Below are 13,948 nucleotides of genomic sequence, written 5' to 3'. Positions count from 1 at the left end.
TTTTCAGGACAGCACATATTATATGGTAAAAGCCGATCTATAAGAGCTCTTTATATTTGTAATATTTAGAGCACTAATCTAACGTTAACCGATAAAGATGACCACATTTATTTTTCTATTATAACATTGGTTTTTCTTTGGATAAAAATAATTTTGTCGTAACATCGGTCTCGTTATAATCTTTGCTTTGTTTGCTATTGAGTAGTATTAAACACAGAGCCACTTATAAAATTACAGACGTTTTTAGTATTATAGACGGTAAGCAGCGACTTTACGGTAGGTAATGGCTTGGCTCTGCCCCTGGCATTGTTGAAATCCATGGGCAACGGTAACCACTCACCTTCAGGTGGGCCGTATACTCGTCTGCCTACAAGGGCAATAAAAAAATACGTATTTGTATTCACCATACTAATGAAAATCAAATTTAAATACTGCACGCATTCTGCGGTTTCTGCCATTATAAAAAAAAACCGCCTTTTTATTGAAATCCACACATACAAGAACATTGAATTATACCAAAAAAAAACACATAGTACTTTCGATTTGTTGAAAAAAATACGCAACAAACTACCTCGATTCGTATTATGAATAATCGTAAAGCAATTAGTTTTACGTACAAATGAAGCCGTCGAAGTGAGCACTTAATTATCGTTAAGGATCATGAGCGATGACGCACCATCATTAACATCAAGCAACGTAATATTGTGAGAATCATATAGAACACATTAATTAGAATGCCAGCGGTCATTATTTTTATGTTTTGTTATATACATACATACTTTTACATCAAGTATAAGTGAGATTCTTAGAAATCACCTCTAAACATCTCTTCGTGACGTCATTAGCTTCTGTATGGCCTATATTACAAAGTTTTAACAAAAAAGAAAATCGACTTCAACAATACAAAATGAGAATATCATCAATATAGTCCAAATCAATTAAATATGCATTATTAAGAATAACTCCAAAACTACTGGTCAGATCTTGATAAATGGGATGACATGAGAATTTAACCTGATTTCAAATTTAAAAAAAAAACATTAAAAATAAGCTCATCGTGAAAAGTTCTACAGGTAACACACGCGTAAAAAAATACAGTAGAACTGAGCACATCCTCCTTTTTTGAAGTTGGTTAAAAAGTAAATTTCACGCTCATATACCTATAATATTAGCTAATAATTAAGTATGTATTGCACATAAGTTCATTTTAAATTCTTTTTATCTCAGTGATACTCCAATTTCCCTGAAATGTAGTAATAAAAAGTTTACCAACGTCAAGCTGATTTCGTGTAAACATATCTGTGTGTTGTTACATCTCTAATAGAAACGAAAATTTATACCTTGAATATCGAATAAAACCTATATACAGAATAATGAAATGTAGATATAGTCTACTCACCGGCAGGCAACAACTGTACAAAGTTATCGGGGAAGAGCCCGACGCGACCGTGCAGTTCTCCCCGCCACCAGCCTCGATCGGGGGCTTCCTTCGATATAACAGTAACGATGTCGCCTTCGTTGAGGTTCAGCTCATCGTCGTTCACGGCAGTATAAGTGAACAACACCCGACATTGCTCCTTTACTGAATTGAAAAAAAAAACACTCAATATTGTCGCGAGTTTTGAACTAATCACGTAACATCTTGAAGTCGTCGTGGCCTAACGGATAAGACGTCCGGTGCATTCGTGTTGAGCGATGCACCGGTGTTCGAATCTCAGGCAGGTACCAATTTTTATAATGAAATACGTACTCAACAAATGTTCACGATTGACTTCCACGGTGAAGGAATAACATCGTGTAATAAAAATGAAACCCGCAAAATTATAATTTGCGTAATTACTGGTGGTAGAACCTCTGGTGAGTCCGCGCGGGTGGGTACCACTGCCCTGCCTATTTCTGCCGTGAAGCAGTAATGCGTTTTGATTTGGAGGGTGGAGCAGCCGTTGTAACTATAGTTGAGACCTTAGAATTTATATCTCAAGGTGGGTGCCTTATTTGCGGTTGTGGATGTCTATGGGCTCCAGTAACTACTTAACACCAGGAGGGCTGTGAGCTCGTCCACCCATGTAAGCAATAAAAAATAAATAAAAAATAAAAACCAATGTTCCGATTTCGTGTGAGTACTCGAACGCGACTCGAACGTTATCGCTCATTTATTGATATAGGTAATGATGGTCATCGTTTCTCATCATGCTATCAGAAACACATTACGTTTAAACCGTTACTCAATTAGAGCACTTAATACCAAGGTCGTAAGGATCGACAATACAATCGCTTGATTCAATCGAGAAGTCCGTGACAGCGCATTTCGCTTCATTATTGTGCAACATTGCAACGCCCCGCGGCGAATAAACGTTTTTAACATCCATAAGTTTTGACCGTCTCGGTGGTGCACGCGTCGTGGATTCGATTCCCAAATCGGGCAAACATTGTGTGATTAACAGGTTTGTTTGCTATTTGTCTGGGTGTTTATTAACTAGTTACCTATGTATATATTTAAACGTATATAAATATGTTTGTCAATCTCTGATACCCATAACACAGTGAATCCTAAATTGGAGCCGGATGATTTTTGATGCGTGATTTTTTGTCTCCGTTATGATTATTATTATTACGATCGGTCGTGAGTAAACATAAACGTGTTTGCCTTCTTTTGATTGTAGCCAGAGTTCATTCGCGCGACTCCCAAGAAAATTCATTGGCATAATTGCGAGATAACTTAGTTAATACGCAATTATAACATAGATTTGATTGCATTTAGCGGTAGGCAGCGGCTTGGGTCTGCCCCTGGCATTGCAAAGTCTATTGGCGACGGTAACCACTCACCATCCGTATGGCCGTATGGTCGTCTACCCACAAGAGCAATAAAAAAATAATTAAAAAAAAACAATTAAGTGTGTCGCGCGGTACTTTGAAGGAATAAAAGCCTGTTGTTTTGTGTGACCCAAGTTCAAGAACAAATAAAAAAATCCAGATCGCGTTCCTGGAATATTGAATTGTAAATACAGTCCCTTATATCAGATAAAACAAGCAATGAATTAGCATAACATAGTTACATAATTCGGAATCAAGTTATTTACAATTACTATAACAAGAGCCTGGCAGGATATTTGTTGTAATTGTCCAGGAGGGCTCAGCAAAGGAAAACATAAAAAGAAAGCTACAAAGAATCCTAAGCTCTATCTATATCATTTCCAGTAAAATTTCCATTCATCTAACATATTTACAAAAGAGAACCATAACATCATTCACTCCGAATTTTTTTTTTGTTTAGAACCGTGTAAACAGTTTGGCCTCTCTATTACTGTCAGACCAAAACGCTACTGCCTTCGGTACTTAAAATTATTTTTTTGGTGTCGGTACAAAACGTATATCTGAGTAATCTCTGGGTTTTATAGGCTCCTATCTTTGAAACGGCGGGGTCGCTCTACGGAAGTCGTACTGCGACGCTGATTATAAAAGTATCTCCGCGGGAACAGAAAACTAAACGCGACGAGGGGGGTGTGATGACGCGACTTCCTCCAATTACCGTCTCGGCATCGCGAACATTGATGATCACACCCGGATTCGTATGAGCCAATAAATATGTCGAGTTCACTTTTCTAATATTCCTTTGCGTGATACGTGGCGTTGCGTTGCCCATATGAAATAACCTATCAACAATAAGATACGTAACGTTGCAGTTCAAAGCAGGTATATTTGAAGTATATTCTCTTATAGGATTTGATATTTATAATTATTATTATATCGAAGGGTAAAAGGCTATTTGGTATAAGCGACATTTCGCTTAATACGCGACATTTATCTTGGTAATTAAAGCTACATTTGCATAAAAAGTTCCACGTTTTTGATTGAGCTTCAATTAATTTTTCGCCATTCAAATAGCTGAAGAAGCTTTTTTGTTATGATATTTTTTCCAAATTTTAAACTCTCCTGTAAAGTTGCAAAAATGTCGCTTAAACCACCAAGCCCTCGATATGCACCTAAATATTTTTTTTCTATCACAGTTCGTGGTACACTATAGAACTGAGACTTAGAATTGGTGTCTCAAAGTAGATGGCAGTGTTTACATTACTGATGAACTCCGGTAACCATTTAACACCAGGTGGGATATTAGCTAGTCTATCTACTTAAGCAAACATTGAAAAAAAAAATAGTAGGTGGGTGGCGCATTTACGTCGTAGATGTTTATGGGTTCCAGTAACCACTTAACACCAAGTGGGCTATGAGCTCGTCCACCCATTTAAGAATTTTTTATTTTTTTTTATCGTAGACGATAGTTATTTTATATAATGTTCACCAAATTGCTCAGGCGCATTGTTAATAGTGAAAACTAGTATGTGATTTTTTTGTTATAAGTACCTATAATCTATATTGTGTGAACGTATTGTATTGTTTGTTTCCTAAACAAATAAAAGTAAAGGATAAAGAGGCCCAGAGCTTTCTGATTGATTCAATTAATTTGTGAGTTAGCTCGCTTCATGCGCTCAATGAAAGGAGATTGAATTAAATCAAGAACATAAGTGATTCAACGTTAACAATTCAATTTTATTATTGCACTTCATTGAACGCGACTCTTCTTTATACAATGTGTATAGTATATATATGTACCTTCTACCGTTGTTTCAAAATAATTATTTAACACTAAACCTACCACTACCGGTCAAATGCACTTTTGCAACTTTTGTTATATTTATATATATACTAGAGGTCCCGCAGTAGTCGAAATTCGACTATAATTAATTGGGATTGTAAGTTTATACACTATTATGATTGTATTTTATACTTCTATAATCACAAATTTCGCCAAGACTACACTATAAAAAAAATTAACAAAGGCAATATTTAATCTATTCTCAATTTGACAACAGACGCCAAAAACAAAAGTTTGACAATAAATAGTATGCATGCGTGTGTGCGTCAAATACACGGTCTATAGTGTGTGTAATGTTTTCTTTATTGATTTAATGTATCTTTTATGCATTATTTAAAAAAAATATTAGCATTGTGCACTTCTTCTCTATATTCTCTGTAAGTGTGGAAAATTTCATACTCCTCCGTCCGCGCAATTTTCGTAAAAAGGGATACAAAGTTTTTGCTTCACGTATTAATATATAGATTTAAATGCTGAAATACCGTTATCAAAATATAAGAGAATTCTTAGAGCATACATATAAAACTACACTTCAAATTATTATTTTTTCTTTTACATATAAACACAATCATGAAAATACAATAAATAAAATCGAATACTTTTTTAATAACCAGTCAATTTAACCAAGCGCGATAGAATACAAGAACTGTCGGTAAGTTTAGTGTTAAAGCTTCAATAAGAACTCACACGTGTTTAATTAATACATTAATAATGCTGAATTATACCGACTTACTGTTTCATTCAAAACATCATATTCAAAACATATTCGAATTAATATTTAATTTAAACACCAAAAACAATTGATATCTCAAAAGCACTGTACTCCGAGACGCCGTAACCATAAATAATCATAGATCAAAAACAATTTTCAAGTATTGAACGCTGTTCCGAATGTTCCGAAAGTGAAATGTAAGGTCATTGTCATGAGCGACACATGTACAGGCGGGAAGAGCGCTTACGTTACTGTTCTTACGTACTAGTTTCGCGTGATTTACACCATTGTATGGCCCTCAATACGTTATGTGCATCGTTTAAACCGGTGTCGGACACCTTACGTCATTTTTATTTATGTGTATTTGATCAGCAAATGGAATGCTCCTTAGATATACTACGCAATAAGACGTACGATGAAAGAGTAGATTCAAAAATGTGATTGCGTCAACTTACCTGGCTTCGGTGGGAGCGCTGGAGCGAGTTCGAAGGGTGCCGGCTGCGGTGGGTCGAGCATCACAACAAAGTTAGACGGAAACACACCCACGCGACCCTGGCGTCGACCTTGCCACCAGCCCTCCTCTACCTGAATGACAGACACACAGTCATGCGAACACCCATATTGAACATGGTACTCATAGGCAGTGGTTTGGCTTTATCCCTGGCATTCACCACTCATAATCCGTTGGTACGTAAGATCACCATTTGAATGTACAGGTGAACGAGCTCATGGTCCACCTGATGTTATTTTTTGATATATTTTTTGATGATATTACGAAGCCCATAGACATTACTCTGCAAATGCCACCAATCACCTTGATACACAAGGTCTAAGCCTCAATTGTAAGGCCTACCTTCGAAACCGGAACACAATACTATTTCGCGGCGGAAAAAGCAGGGTGACCGTAGCATACCCTTTTTTTTTTTTTTTTTTAACGCTGGGGAATCCATTTACGGATACCCGGTCCGGGGGGTAACGAACCGGGTTATGTCGGACTCCGGCGCCTCCTGAGAGGAAGAGGGGGACGAGAAGGTCCTCCACCTCCCCGAATCCCTCGCAAGAGACTACGCCTTGAAAAAGGCGCGCGAAGCACTTGCCCCGCAGAACGACTACCGACTAAACCCCATCGAGCTCCACCACACCGGCTACACCAGACCTACGGTACCGCAGTGCGCGCCGAAAGTCCGCCTTCGCCGGTACCCGTCCTGATGATAAGACGGGATTTCATCTCCGGGAAAATCCCGAAGGACGTCATTTCGGGAGATACACCGTGAGCGGCGCACAGGAGCCACCTTGCACCGCCCCACCACCGGACCGACAGTCGAGTACCGGGCGCCCCCGCACCCGCCACCTGACAGTCCCTACGGGGGCTGAGCGGGAGCTTCACGCCCGCGCCGGCCATCCCGCCTTCTGCGCTGAGGTGCTGAAGAGGGATCCCACTCCCTTTCACGCTCCTCAGCCTCACGGGACGCCATTACCAGGTCACAAAACCTGGCCATGGCCTCCCACGAGCCCTGATCCTCTAACATGCGGGCGACGACAGCCCGCAGGGAGAGGTTTCTCCCCAGCACCGCGACGAGATCTCGCCGCGAGTGCTCCCAACGCGGGCACGTTTCGAGCGCGTGCTGCGCGTCATCGTCCGGGTGCCCGCACTGGTGGCAGCCCGGATGTGGCTCTCTCCTGCAGACCTTCCACAGGTACCTCCCGAAACAGCCATGTCCCGAGAGGACCTGCGCAAGGTGAAAGGAGAGTACGCCGTGACGCCGATCCGACCATGCCTCCAGCACGGGCACCAGGGCCTCGAGGGTGCACCGTAGCATACCCTGCGGACTCACAGGACGCCCTTCCAGCATCACTTTTTTACAGCTACCTTTCGAAAGCAAAAATCTTGAGCTCTCAACGTAGGTGATAATGATAAAAATTAAATCGGAAATGATTTGAAAAATACTTTTTAACAACTGAATTAATTCAGTCAGTAATTCCGTATAGTTTGTTATGTAAAATTGTATATAGTCCATACCTCTCCTAGAACTTCAAGCACGTCGCCGACGCAGAGTTCCAATTCATCCGGATTGACTGGTTGATAGCTGTACAGAGCCCGACACCGCCCTTGCACGCCCGTTGATCTAACAGAAACGGACAACTTGAATTACGTACAAAAGATATATTGCCACCACCCAAAAATATTTAGTTACGTTTTGTTTTTTTTTTGTTACTTAGGTGTATGGACGAACGAGCTCATGACCAACCTGGTGTTAACTGGTTACCAGAGCCTATATATATACATCAGCGCAAATGCCGCTACCTACCTTGAGATATGAGTTCTTAGGTCTCAGTTTTTACAGTACAACGGTTGGCCCACCCTTCAAAAATCTTAGGTCTCAGTTTTTACAGTACAACGGTTGGCCCACCCTTCAAAAATGATTTATGTTACGTCGAAAAATTCAAGCACCTTATCATCATCGGATAGTTAATTATGCGTTGAAATTCTTAAGGAAGTTGAACATCGACAAATATCTAAAAAGTTGCCTTTTGTAAGAGACACTTTTAGAAAACCCGATGACGCCGATGATGCAACTTTAACACACTGGCTTTTATGTCGTTTTCATTTCTTACTCACACATCGACTAAACTAACTATAATAAATGCATTATCATTCATTCGTTCCTGCGCAGATCTAAGTTTAAACAGTAGTATTCAAATAAACATTCAAACTCCTTGTCGCGGAACGAATAAGTGCTACACAAGATCTACTGGATCTTAAAGAAAATGTTTAAAATAAAAAGTTTAAATCGTAATTTGGTTAATCAGGTCAATATTTGCGACATAAAACGACGCTGGCCCAGTTAAGATAAAACAATGCTCACATCGAACGCATTTGGAAGACAAAGTCTTTAGGAATGGATATTTGGGCCGTCAAACCGATTACTGTTGGCACACTTGTTTGCCGTGCAGACTACTCTGCCTGAGCGAAGGAAAACCTGACAGGTTTTTTTTATTGCTTAAATGGGTGGACGAGCTCACAGCCCACCTGGTGTTAAGTGGTTACTGGAGCCCATAGACATCTACAACGTAAATGCGCCAGCCATCTTGAGTTATCAGTATAGTTACAACGGCTGCCCCATCCTTCAAACCGAAACGCATTACTGCTTCACGACAGAAATAGGTGGGGCGGTGGTACCTACCCGTGCGGACTCACAAGAGGTCCTACCACCAGTAATTACGCAAATTATAATTTTGCGGGTCTGATTTTTATTACAGGTAAAGTTAGGTAAAGTTCAAGAAAGATCTCGTCATGAAACCAATGAGTTTGAAAATTCACTTGGCTTTAATAAGACTTTAGGATGCACATTAGCGTACTTATCTTCTTGATTCGAGATGACGATAGCGAAAGTCACAAGAAATTAATGTTTCGATTTAATTTATAGAAATTTAATGAATTACAAATGTAAGTAAATTGAAACGCTTCGGTGCGTCATAATGGTCGTTACTTTTGCGCGATTGTGTTCTTGTTAACTGTAAATGACACAATTTTTTTTTAATCGGAAACTATGACATTTCGCTTCAGATAACATCTGCGCATTTTAACTTTTAAAGTGTCAATTGAATTTTTATTAGCATACATATAATAATAATATGTAGTTTCCTCCTGTAATGTAAATGTAATTAAATGTAATTAATATAATTATATTAAATGTAATAAATATGTTAAATGTAATCTATATAATATATAAAAATGAATTGCTGTTCGTTAGTCTCGCTAAAACTCAGGAACGGCTGTACCGATTTGGCTAATTTTGGTCTTGAATTATTTGTGGAAGTCCAGAGAAGGTTTAAAAGTTAAACAAATATGAAAATGCTCGGAATTAAATCAAAATAACAATTTTGTTTTTCCTTTGATGTGTCCCCCGTCGGACGCGTTCCTTTTGTTTGTTTTAAGTTTATTTTGTGCAAAAGTTTAGTTCTTTTATTTATCGATTATGACACTACGAAGTCTGCCGGGTCAGCTAGTTATATAATAATGTAAACGTAATTCCTCACACTGAGCCATAAGAATGTGATTTCTTAATTGGTTTAGACTAGTTTAGAGTAACAACTGTCCATCCTAAAATTGAAAAAATGCTTTCAAATAAAAATATGAAAGACGATATATCTACCCATTTGGGCTTTGAATGGGGCGTATTCTAGTTATACCAATAAGATATTCATATACTTTTTTTTCTAACATGCCTGTCGTTTCTCGTTTTATAGTAATTTCAAAAAATTATTATTAATTATTTGTACAAAATATTTTCAATTGTTTTGTTCCATAATTAATTATGAATATTTTTATAACGCACATATTTATGTACTGAACTGACTAACTCCAGATAAGACGATAGCTCATATTAACAAGTACATTATTTTTATTTATTAACTTTACAATTCACTGGAGCATTTCATTTCAGAATTATTAATTATTATTGTTTAACATAAGCCCCAAAATTTTGGAGATATAATGATATGTGCGAATACTAATTTAATATATCACTATCAATATAATCAAACAATTAAAGCAATCTACTCAGTTATTGAATCAAGAATTAAATGTTCATTCACATTTACAATTAAAAATGCGATCATTTTTGATCAAAGAGTTTCAACATCATCCTTCTTGGCTAAACAGCAAGGTTTCTGCGCAAACCGCGATCCTATCATCCCTAAAAATATTCAAGATGACAACCATTGTATCTTTAATTCATATTTTTGTTCAATAGAAAATACTCTTACCTCCAGAATCTGAAGGAGCCGCGTGTTTTTACTATTTTCTTCCAAACCATATGACACGTTTTACACTGTAGTATAACACAGTATGTATTTACTAAGGGTCACACAAACACAAAGTAAAGCGAGCAACGCGTGTTATCGTCTTATCCGGACTGATTAGATAGTGCGTATAACCATTATTATTCCAGTAAGTAATCAAAAAAAAAAAAATTTTAAACGGAAATCTGTTTCAAATAATATTCATAATTTGAAATTCAACCTGTTGCATACGGCAGCTGAGCGACTTTCGCCGAGTGGGGCCGTTGCTTTCGACCACGAAACCGGATGTCAACAGAAATTTCAATTTAATAATAATATTATGCTGTTTATAATAAGTTACGCGGTCCCGTTTCAACTATCGAAGACATGATCAAGCTCGTTTCTCATGACATATCGTGTTTTCGTGTCGAAACATTACGTGTCTACTATGTTTATGGATGATTCTGATGTCTATTTTTTTTATTACTTTCATTGTTTTATATCATGTACAAAAATGATAAAATTGTTATTTAAATTGAAAACGATTAAATACTACATATTATTCTGTTAAAGGCATCGAAATTAGTTACATTAATTAATTGATAAGAAAAGTACGCCTCCACTTTAATGATGGGTGCGTAGTTTAATGAACGTCTCGCTGTTTCTCTCGCTCGTCCGCATTTTAATGACAGTGACGTCGTAAAGCGCATGTGCATGCTATTTGTGCTATTTGATTATTTTTTAAGGGATTTTATGACCTGGTAACTAAGACCTTTAGATCATGTCTTATTTTAATTTATATTCTTATTTTTATGAAAAATAATATGTAATATGGAGTGAAATGAAATGAAATGAAGATGATTAATTTGAGACATAAATCAACTGGGATGAAATTAAATGAAATGAGATGAGATGATATGGGATGAAATTTAATCTCAGTAAAATGGTAAATGACCACCATTGATATTTTTTCAGTGGACTTTTTGGAGGATCCCGAGAAGATACGTCCAGCGTTCTGTGCTATTTGACAACAATAATTACCACAGATTCACGAAAAAATACGACGAAAAGATCAGTCTGAATAGAATTTATAAGCCAAATTATGTTGACATATTCAGCAAAACCTGAATTTTCAGGTTAATTTTATTATAAATTCCAATTTTTAATTTTAACTACATTGTATTTTTTTCTATTTGCTATGAATTATAATTTTAGTATTAAACCCTTTTTATTTTAGTATTGTATTACTAATTTGTCATAATATTAGGTTGTGGAAAAAGTTTCTTCGCATTTTTTAAGAAAATTCACAACATTTTTTAATATAGTTTATTTACATTTAACTAAAGTATGTAGGTACCATTTTGTTCGATAGCTTTTTGCCATCTTGTAGGTAGGGACATGATCCCATTGCTATAGAAATTTTGGGGCTTCTGATCAAAATACCGCGACAATTGGTTTTGGCAGTTATCTCGTGATGTTAACCTGATACTGCGTAAATAATTCTGAAGAGACTGAAACAGGTGGAAATCTGAAGGTGCAAGGTCAGGACTATACAGCGAATGCATTAAGACCTCCCAGCCAAGCTCTCTTAATTTTTGCTGAGTGGCTAAAGATGTGTGAGGCCTAGCGTTATCATGATGAAAAACCACACCGCTTCTGTTGATTAATTCCAGCCGCTTTCAACTTCTTTATTTAATCTCATCAGTTGTTCGCAGTAGAGTTCAGAATCGATAGTCCTGCCTGGTGGTAACAGCTCATAATGATTAATACCCTTCCAATCCCACCACACACATAGCATCCCCTCGTTGCGATTTAACCCGGGTTTCCCCAGTCTGTGAAGCTTGACCGGCCTTTGACCACGACCTTTTCGCACGTTCTTGTCGTACGTGATCCACTTTTCATCACCAGTTATCAGCTTCTTCAAAAATGGTTCGGTTTCATTACGTCGTAATAAAGAATCACAAATGAGTACACGGTTCATTAGGTTTCTTTCAGTGAGCTCGTGAGATACCCAGATATCGATTTTTTTGTGTACCCAGTTTTTTCAAATGCGCCAAAACTGTTTTGTTGTCAATTCCCAGTTCTTCAGCTACGTCGTAACTACTGATAAACCCATTTTGCTCCACTTTTTCAAAAATGGCATCCATTTTATCCGTAACAGGGCGACCAGAGTGACGTGCATCTTTGACATCAAAATTTCCGGATTGAAAACAATTTGTGCTACTCTCACAGACACTGCACTAAGTCCATAAACATCGCAATTTTTTTCGCGGCTTGCGTTGCATGTTTACCTTTTTTGTAGTCAAATTTTAAAATGTATCGAATTTCTTCATTAGATTCACTCATCTTGACAGTACGATAAATAAATTAGAATCACATCTTTTCTTAATTTGAATTTGAAATTATCTTCTTTAAAATTTAAGCTTTTAATGATACCAAAACCAGCCAGATACAAATAGTATAGCCAAAGAGATTTTATTACAAGTTCATACATAGTATAATGCGAAAGACTTTTTCCCCAACCTATTATTTTATGTTATTCCTGGGTTTTCCGATAGGTAAAATAAATGAACAATTGAAATTTAATATGACGAAGTGATATTTATTCTATTGATTATTCGCTTAGCATCCGGCGGAACAGAAAATCCATAAAATACGAGGTTTTATGTCGATCGTGCCTCATCTTTATTATTGTTTTTAATGTTAGAAGCGTTCCATAGTTTGAGTTTCGTATATAATCATATTTGAAATAAAATTAATGGTATTATCAGAAAGAAGAAGAAAGGCATACGATGCCAATTAAAAAACAGTCTGGTGCAAACTTGTTGAGCACAAAAAATATTGGCGCTAAAACAAACTATATAATTTCGAAATGGCCAGTTACTACTATTATCCGCTATATTAGCTATTTATTCTAAGAGACAAACTTGAACGCTACAAAATATTTCAAAAATGTGTCAAATAAAAAGATTACATTCGTAAAAATCATAGCGACCAGTTCAAACAATTACAAAACTTAATATGTGTGTCAGTGAACTAGAAACATCCGACACACGTTTTTTTTTATATTGTGTCGGAATCCAAACCAGTTTCATGGGTGTTCAAAGCCTGGAGCAGATTACAATATGTGTCAAAACTTTAAAGACATCTTAGCTGTTTAGTTTATCTATGCTTTACAAACCTCATTAACATAATTGAACTTTAACATAGTGTATGATAGTTATCATAAATATACATTAATGTCTTGAAATTTTCCTTCCAAAATGCTTTCGCCGTATATCAAAACGCTTAGAAAAATGTTTAACATACATTTTTACTGTTCTAAATCAACGATCGTTAAAACTGCTTCTTATGTTTAAAAGTCAACTAACCTCGTAGTAGCATGTTCGTTTAGAAGAGAAACGAAGTTGTCCGGGAACATGCCGCGGTTTCCACGTAACTCGCCTCGCCACCAGCCCCCGGGCAATCTCTCAACGTCGCGTATCACGTCCCCCGGTCTGATCGTCAGCTCGTCCGCTTCTGATGCATCATACGCGAAGTTAACGGTGCAAGACACTGCGAAAGACATCAAATGTTTCATTATTATTTTTACACATCTTGTCTTTTGCCCTAAGTACGCTTACTTACACAAAGCGATAAGTAGCAATGCAATGAATTGTGATTAAATGCGACATAAAACTACACGCTACATTTAACTCTTATTTGACTAAGGGCTCTAGCACATCAACGAAACTGCCGATGGTTAACGCCTGACGTCAAAGATTACTGATTTTATTCATAGACGACGAGTACACACA

At 37.2% G+C, this 13,948-nt stretch overlaps 1 protein-coding gene across 2 annotated transcripts in view; it reads right to left on the bottom strand.

Annotated features, from left to right (window-relative positions):
* LOC101740336 (CD2-associated protein) overlaps positions 1-13,948 on the bottom strand; it is a 37,211-nt gene that overhangs the window by 20,359 nt on the left and 2,904 nt on the right. Inside the window, exons 2-5 of one of the 2 annotated variants that reach the window (XM_004931055.5) lie at positions 13,523-13,706; positions 7,387-7,492; positions 5,822-5,951; positions 1,400-1,582 (exon numbers count right to left, since the gene is read on the bottom strand). In XM_004931055.5, the coding sequence (XP_004931112.2) occupies positions 1,400-1,582; positions 5,822-5,951; positions 7,387-7,492; positions 13,523-13,706 (603 nt within the window). Of the gene's footprint in view, positions 1-1,399; positions 1,583-5,821; positions 5,952-7,386; positions 7,493-10,136; positions 10,619-13,522; positions 13,707-13,948 lie in introns of those variants that run through there. The other variant, XM_038013060.2, reaches the window with a different exon arrangement.

This window comes from Bombyx mori, chromosome 9, assembly GCF_030269925.1.
Source record: "Bombyx mori chromosome 9, ASM3026992v2".
NCBI classification, from domain to species: Eukaryota; Metazoa; Arthropoda; class Insecta; order Lepidoptera; family Bombycidae; genus Bombyx; species Bombyx mori.
The sequence above is the reverse complement of the archived record's forward strand: the minus strand, read 5'-3'. Positions and strand labels throughout refer to the sequence as shown.